This window comes from Cryptotermes secundus, unplaced genomic scaffold, assembly GCF_002891405.2.
Source record: "Cryptotermes secundus unplaced genomic scaffold, Csec_1.0 scaffold925, whole genome shotgun sequence".
In the NCBI taxonomy this organism is placed as follows: Eukaryota; Metazoa; Arthropoda; class Insecta; order Blattodea; family Kalotermitidae; genus Cryptotermes; species Cryptotermes secundus.
The window spans coordinates 433,128-441,699 of NW_019733333.1; the positions used below are offsets into that span (position 1 = coordinate 433,128).

Genomic DNA, 8,572 nt, shown 5'->3' on the forward strand with positions numbered 1-8,572 from the left:
TATGCTACAAGCCAGAACGTCACGGGTTCAAGTCCTGATGAGGTCATTGGATTTTTTCAGTTGACTTAATTCTTCCAGCCGCACTATGGCCCTGGGGTCGACTCAGCCCCTAGCAGAAATGAGTACCAGGAATTAATTAAATAATATTCCTGGGGAGTAAAGCGCAGCCGGCACATAAGGCTGACAACCTTACCGCCAACTTTGAGCCGATTGTCTAGATAATGTTGGACCCTCAACGTCTCACAACCCTATGGGCCTTCACGGCCTCTTACAGGGATGATAGTATGTATACAGTGAAATACTAAAGAAGTGATATACGAGGGGGGACCCAAAAATAACCGGAATTTGTTTTTGTTATTTTTTATTTTTGCATTTTTATTGAACTGTATATTAGTCCCCTTCAGAGTATTGTCCATGTGCATTAATGCACTTGTCCCAACGCTTTTGCCACTGCTCAAAACAGTGCTGGAATTCTTGAGGCTGGATACTGTTCAAAGCCTTTAGCGTGTTTTCTTTGACTTCATCCACATCACGGAATCGCTTTCCTTTCAGACTTGACTTCTCTNCCCTAACAGAAAGCAAAATTTCACGCACACTCTTTGTTCCTTCTGGTCGGCCATCTCACTAATCGCCCAAGGGTTGAAACAGGAACGCACACAACAGAGCACCACAGACAAACCACTTAATTCAGACTGACGCCAGCTCACTAACAGTCGCGGGAGACCCCCAGCTAACACCACATAGCAGCACAACTCGTAACTACAAAGCATGCGTGCGCAACAGGTCGGTTCCGGTTATTTTTGGGTCCCCCTTCGTAATTATTTACAGATATATAATTTTTACTGATTTTGTTAATGTTGGTAGCATACAACAGTCACTTCCACACAGAAAGTACTTTGAACATACAAGGATTTTCTTCTGTTAGGGTGCCTCATGGTATAATGTACATGTATTAGTGACTATAGATGACTACACTTTACAGTTCACTGTTACACACACACACCAGTGTCCACAGTCACATCTTCACTGCCGTTGCTTGGTAGCGGCTTCCAGTGACAGACATTCCCCTTCCTCTGGGATCTCGAACTATCCACAGCCTCACCTATCATCTTCTCACAGCAACAGCTCACAACAGCTGAACTCCTGGTTATCGCACCAACTCACCAACCAACTCCCTCCACTCTCCAGACTGTCTCTGTTCTCTTGTCTGGCTTATAACATCTCAGCATGGACCATGTAGAAAACAGTGCTCCTCTGTTGCTGTGAAATTGTTGCATTCCTGTCGGTGGAGCCATTACCTAGTAATGGCTGTTGTATAGCTGCTTATTTCATGGTCACTGCCTAACAATGGGTCTGCATGCCACAGTACCTACCAGTAAGTCTTAAAAAGAGTGGTGTGAATGCATTATACAAGGATGACACTTATGTGTGGAAATATGTGACACTTAAACATAACACATAATTGATGGATGTCATTCCTATCCTGTAGACAGATGGGATTTGAGATGCTACTGCGCCTGCTAACAGTATATGCATAAATGACTAGTGAGGACTGAAGTATTTGCTTCATTATATAATTTTGTCACAGAGTGTGGAAACTGCATTAAAAGTTTGTGTACCCTTAATAAGTTGTATTATAAACCACAGCAGATTTTGTACGATTCATATAGAAAACAGTATCACTGGACTCATACATATAGATTTTCATGACTTTGTAAGTTCTATTAGAGATCTAAATTTGTTGCTTCAAATTTTACAGACGGCAAAAAATTCCTTAACTGAAATGGAAAAACGTGAAAGGAGGGCAATGGAGCGGAAATTGTCAGAAATGGAAGAGGAATTAAAGGTTAGTACTGCATATTAATTTTGTACCAGCTTTTCAGCTCATTGGCACAACGTTCTCTCAACACAGCATATCTGGCTTAATTGTGCTGCTGATTAGGAAAACTATTGGCATGGTTGGTACTGAAAAATATGTTCAACATATTGACAAGACTGGATGTTTGTTATACATATTCATTTAATCTTTCACTTGTTTATACATTTTGTAAACCTGTTGAATGATTATGAATAAAGATGTTAATCTAAGTTACTTATAAAGTTAATTTAAATAATTTGGTTTATTTTGAAAATATCTGCCACAACAATAGAAGGGGAAACAAATTTTCTTGATAACAAGAAACACCATATAAATAAAGTTCTTGGATAAATGTAAGAAATCTGTTTTCCTTTATTCTGTGTATTGAGGATAGAAAAAACTGTAAACAATACTTACTATATGTAGAACCAGCTTTAATACTAAGAAATTCTGCATTTTCCCCATGTAGTGTATTTACGAGTTTTATATGATTCTTACAGTGAACAGCATTAACCAATTGGTAACAGATCTGTAGTGTGTTTTATGTGCAGTAGGACCCATATTTCAAGTCCTCTTGGGCGAAATTCATACCTCAGATAATTAATAGTTACACCAGTAAATGACTCTGTATCATTGCTACTAGTATAGATCATCACATTAAATTTATTAGATGTACGTGGTGTGTTCAAAAAGTATAGAACCTTCTTTTTTCCCGCGTAAACCAATGAAGCGCGGGAGGGTCCCTTCGGTGGAGATGTGGAGGGGACATTCATGCGCAGTCGTGAATTTTTTCCCACCCACAGAAAGCGTCAGTCGCTGGCAGTCGGCCTATGAGTGAGGACGTGTAGTGAGCACTCGTCGGATTCCAGTAAGGTGTAAAATGACGGAACAGCGTGAGCAGCAATATTGCATCAAATTTTGCCAAAAGCTTGGCGATACCCAAGTGGAGACCATTCGCAAGATTCAACAGGCTTTTGGGGACGATGCCATGAGCAACTCACAGATAAAGGAGTGGTACAGCTGCTTCAAAGATGGCTGCACATCAGTGGACAGCGAACCGCGGTCATGAAGACCCTCAACAAGCCGAAATGAGAATGTCATTGAGCAAGTGCGGACTTTGGACATGGAGGACCGTCGTCTCACAGTCCGAGAACTTGCGAACGAGATAGGGGTAAGCATTGGATTGGTACATTCAATTTTGACCGAGGATTTGGGCATGAGGATAGTGTCCACAAAATTCATACCGAAACTGCTAACAACGGAGCAGAAGCAACGCCGTCTGGAAATCGCACAGGACATGCTGGACAATGCAAACAGTAACCCAAAATTTCTGAACACCATGATCACAGGCAGTGAGTCGTGGGTTTATGGGTATGACCCGGAAACAAAGATGCAGTCGTCACAGTGGAAACATCTGACATCCCCGAGGCCAAAAAAAGCACGGCAGGTCCACTGCAATGTCAAGGTCATGTTGGCCGTTTTCTTCGACTCCCGTGGGGTTGTGCATCATGAGTACTCACCACAAGTCCAAACCATCAGAAAGGAATACTACCAGGAACTTGGTAGCTCCATCATGATAATGCACCCGCCCATTCTGCACATCTGATTCAGACTTTCGTCGCCAAACACAACATCCCTGTGGTTCGTCAGGCTCCCTACCCCCCGACATGGCTCTGTGTGACTTTTGGCTATTTCCCAAGCTGAAAATGCCACTGAAAGGAACCCAATTTGAGTCAAGAGAAGACATCATGTGGAATGCAACGGCCTGGCTGATCACCCTTCCAAAAGACGGGTTCCAGAAGTGTTTCCAACAATGGCGGAAGCGCTGGGAGAAGTGTGTACATTACCAAGGAGACTACTTTGAAGGGGATTAGAGTTTTGTACCTTCAAATCAATAAATGTATTTCTGCCGACCAAAGGTTCGATACTTTTTGAACACACCATGTATAACCTGGCGAAAGTTCTGACCAGCGTGGAATGATGGGGCTAGGAGCAGATGTCTTGAAGAGCACAGAAGAAAATATGAACTGTTCATATGATATAAGAGCTGAAACACAGAAGTGTGTGACTTTTGAATCTTAGCATTATGATTTGAATTGGAAATTGGTTGGCTTAGAGGAATTGTAAGGCTGTTTTTATTCTCTAGGAGAAATAAATATAAAATGAGAGCTAAACTATATACATAGGCCTCGCCATAGCTCAAGCGGTTAGTCGCTGGCTTCCCACCGCGGTGGCCCGGGTTCATTCCCAGGTTTGGTCAAGTGGGATTTGTGGTGGACAAAGTGACACTGGGGCAGGTTTTCTCTGAGTACTTCGGTTTCCCCTATCAATCTTCATTCCACCAATTGCTCCACAGTCACCCTCACCTATCATCTGGGGCTGGTACAATAGGCCAGAAGTGGCCGCAGTGCAAGGGACATGGAACTTCTTAATTTGATATTGATTTTCAGTTCATGGCGATTACTTTTATACTTTATTACATAAATTCATTTTTTTATTTCTTTTCATGTATACCAAATCTTGTCAGAAAAACAATGTTGTGCACATGAGGTTTCAGAATTGTTATAATATTATTGTGACATTTTCAGTCTTTCTGAGGAGTAGTAAATGCCCTATTGAAGAGTCATTACAATTCCAGAAGATGGGGCTCTTTTGTTAATGTAGTGGAGTTGTAAATATCTTTGGTAATTTGCTGTGTTGAGGACTCTGGAAGTATGCCAAGGCTTCATAACCGTTTGTTTACATTAATGTGAGAAGTCTGAATTGTGTGCTCTAGATTAAAATTACGTTATACTGTCTGTAGCTCTTTGGTGGATAGGAGAACTGTCTTTCACATATTCACAGCAAAGTATTGTTTAAAGTCAGGTTTGGGTGTTGGAGCTCTACCGACAGGATGCATATTGGGTTGTGGTGTCTCCTGCCGGAATAATTTTGATGTATTGGTTTTGGTTGGTTCTGTGTGTTTTGAAACATAATTTGGTTTTGGGTTGTATGTGAGTGTGTGTGTTCATTAATTTTTCAGCCCTCCCCCTCCTCTAATTTAATTTTGTAGGATGCGTTTTCTTATTTTGAAGGAAAATATATTTTATCAGAACTGTTGTTAAAATAATTACCATTTTTCTGAATTTTGACTGTTAGCATGAAACTTCAGTAGTAAATGCAAGAACAAATGTGGCAAGAGCAACTAACAAAGGTTAGCTCATATCATAAAGCAAAGCGTGATTTCCTAGATTGTGCTGGGCATTTATTGTGTTCTATTATATTAGTGTATATCAACTTTCTTTGTATTAAAGCCATAAGTCCTTATTCTCAGAAGTTTATAGAAAACCATTAGCATATTATTGGTTTTCCTTGAGTGAATTTATAGTTAATTTACAGTTATTTATCAGAGCATGAATAAAATAAGTTTTTGTGTGATTTTGTTTTAACAGCCCATGCTTTGTTCCTCATTGTGTACTCTAAATTAAATGTCAACGTTTAACGCTCTAAGTGAATGCAGTGTTCATATATTATGAATTTTTGCTGTGATAGCAGTGTAGAGCGATCTTCAGTAGTTATCGGGTATTTGAAATTGATTCAGGTTAGAATGCAGTCCATTGGATATTACAGAATTGAACTGAACTCTTTTTGTGTGTGTGTGGGTGTGCGTGTGTGCATTGTGAAAGACCTTAAAGGGTAGAATACTGCAGCACATGTTTACTATATGAAATAACAATAAATGTACTAGCAGAATCCAGAAATTAACCAAATCTTTACCTCAATTTAGTTGGAAATTTGCGTCAGCATATTAATAGGAGCAGTGGCAGAAACATTTGTCATAAGAAAGAAATCTCACTGAAGGTGGATTTAGGTCAGTCATTTTGACGAAGACTGGAAGGGCTCGTACATTCCATCATTGCATAGTACGGAACATGTTAATCCATATATGATGTAAGAACTAGACAGGAAAGTACAAATATTATGTTTTTTGGACATTATTCGTCGGCCTGTCTTTATCTAAAAAAGCTGTCCTGTTTATTTCTCAAAACTTAATGTTTTGTAGACTGAATTCTGTCTCCTTCTTCAGGTAGTCCCTGTCTCCAGAGAGATGGAATGAGCCAAACTTAGGTTTTACCAGAGGACAGAGACAATCCAGTCTCAGAAACGTTGAGTTTTGAAAAATAAACAGGATGGTGTTTTTAGATAAAGACAGAGCAATTGATAATGTCCAGAAACATAATATTTTTACTGATGTACCATTATCACAAACTTTTAGATCTTATGGATCTGAAAGGATTAAAATAGTGTCCATCTAACCACTTTGCATATTTCTAAGAGAGTTATATGGCTGTGTTGTCATTGTTTAATTTTACACAATTCTCGTTCTCTTTTGAGTTTTTACTGAGTACTTGTGTCTTGAACTGCTCTCTTACACGCATATTTAGGTGAATTAGTATGAAGCTAATATTATTTTCTCCTGTGTAATGATATAAAATGTTCAATCAGGTGCACTCCAATAGAGTTTTCCTTACCATTTTCTACTCTTGCTGCAGTCAGTTTTACTTGTGATGGTATAGACAGAAAACTGGCATATAAATGAAGATGTACACATGTTAATAGAACAGAGTTTTTTAATCAGTTGAATTGCTTTTATCATTAGTAGTTCCTTACATATTCCTCCCCCCTTCACAAACAACACGTGTCTTGTGTAAAGGGGGAGGGGGTAACGTGGTACATTTTATTTCTGCTTGTCATGGTGTTTTGAAATTAATACCAAAGAATTTATTTAAAATGTGTGATACTAGAGAGGGGTGATAAGTTTGTTTCAAAGATGTTGTTTAAATGTTTACTCTTTCCAGCAATTACAAAAACTCAAAGCTGAAAACGAAAGGTTGAAAGCGGAAAACCGGGCTTTGACCCGGGTGGTGTCGAAACTGACCAATTCCGCCAATGCCACAAAATAGGTAACAACTAATATTGCACCTTCCTCAGGACTGTCCGCATTCGCATGGGCTGTGTCGCTCGCTGGCTAGTTCATTCAGCAGTGTGTGATTAACAAGCATATTAGGAACAGGGGCTCTTGACTGGAGCTGTAAAGTTAAATTTGTTCTGTTCATGCTTTTTAGACCTGGCTGTTCTCAGCAGAATGCACAGTGGATGTGAACAAGTCCAGTAACTGACATAAGGATTGTACTGTGTATGTGTTATAACAGGGCAATAGTTACAGTATGTTACCCTCCCTTCTACCCATAATGCAGCTGAAACCACTGCCTTGCTACTTTTTGCCATGCTTCTCAGCTCCTCTCCCCATGCACAACCCCAAAAGCCAGGTCTAAAAACATGGCGTGTAATTACTACACCTTGAAATGTATTTGCTTTCGAATGTTTGATAGTAAATTACATGTACAGCATATTGGCATGAAAATATAGTAGGCCTCCATTATTTTGTCTGTTGTTTTTACTAAATCTAAACAGAATTAACCAGATTTATTCATGCCATGTTCATTAGCTGTATGATGTAATATGCTGAAGTTGAAAATATTGCAACCTTCTCTTTGCAAACAGCACATTCTTCATGACAAGTAAGACATTTAACTCTGCAAGCCACTGTAGTTTATTTGTTCATCACTCTGAAAAGCTTCATGATGTCATGGATACAAATCAAGGAATGCTTTTAAATGTTGATAGATTTTCCTTTTGGCAGTATTTTGTGTGTAGTGTAGCACACATAATCACACAACTTGAAGAGATACGCTTTGTGAAAACATTTAGTGGACAAATGATGTAGTACAGGTGTAGAATATGTACTTGCAGTCAGTAACACAGAAAAAGATGGTGGCCTAGTTCAAAAATACTGTTCCAGAATTCTCTTAGAGATAATGAGAAACTTTCTTCTTAGACCTCAGTCACTGTACAAGCCTGATCAGAGATTAAATGTCATTAATGTGAAGAAGTACTGTTGTGAGATTATGTTTTGTGAATATATGTTACTGTGTGCTAAGCATAGTTAAATTCAAAATGTGGCTTATAAATAAGATAACTTCCTGTTTTCTGATGAAATAACACTCAGAATTTGATAAAATAAATAAGGTATATCTTCTAAGGCCCCTGATGTTGGACATGTGCAGTTTCTGTGGCTAAAACCTCAGCCTGACTCTTCCCATCATTTTGTTTGCTGAATCGTGATAAATTCATTTTCATTATGACAAACGCAATGAGATTTACTGGAGTCTCTTGCAATATTGCACTTTTTGGTAGATAATATACGTGGGTAGGCTGAAAAGTAATGCACACATGCTTGTAGAGCGCAAACAAAAACAAATAGCAAGATCGGGCAAAAAGTACATTAAAGTACAATTCTTAAGTTTCAAAAGCATATATTTATTTTTCAACATAGTCACCGTTAAGGCTAACACATTTCTCCCAACGTGTAACAAGTTTTTTCATTCCGTTACTGAAAAATTCTTCCAACTTTTCTCGAATCCAGGACTTGACAGCTGCCTTCACCTCATTGTCCGAGGTGTAATTATTACCCTTGAGGTCTCTCTTGAGTAGAGGAAAAAAATAAAAGTCGCAAGGCGCAAGATCAGGGGAATAAGGAGGGTGTGGAATCGGTTCAAACTTCAGGTTTCGCAGAGCCTCTTCAGTTGCACGCGAGATGTGTGGACGAGCGTTGTCATGTTGCAAGATTATTGGCGCCAGGCTGCCTCTAACACGACAAACTCGACGCCGGAG

At 39.3% G+C, this 8,572-nt stretch overlaps 1 protein-coding gene across 9 annotated transcripts in view; it reads left to right on the forward strand.

Moving 5' to 3' along the window:
* The window catches only part of LOC111868082 (protein phosphatase 1 regulatory subunit 12A), a 160,741-nt gene that overhangs the window by 138,923 nt on the left and 13,246 nt on the right, over positions 1-8,572 (forward strand). For 8 of the 9 annotated variants that reach the window (XM_023858459.2, XM_023858465.2, XM_023858463.2 and 5 more), the window contains 2 exons: positions 1,760-1,846; positions 6,697-6,801. In XM_023858459.2, coding sequence (XP_023714227.1) covers positions 1,760-1,846; positions 6,697-6,801 — 192 coding nt within the window. The remainder of the gene's footprint in view (positions 1-1,759; positions 1,847-6,696; positions 6,802-8,572) is intronic. The other variant, XM_023858461.2, reaches the window with a different exon arrangement.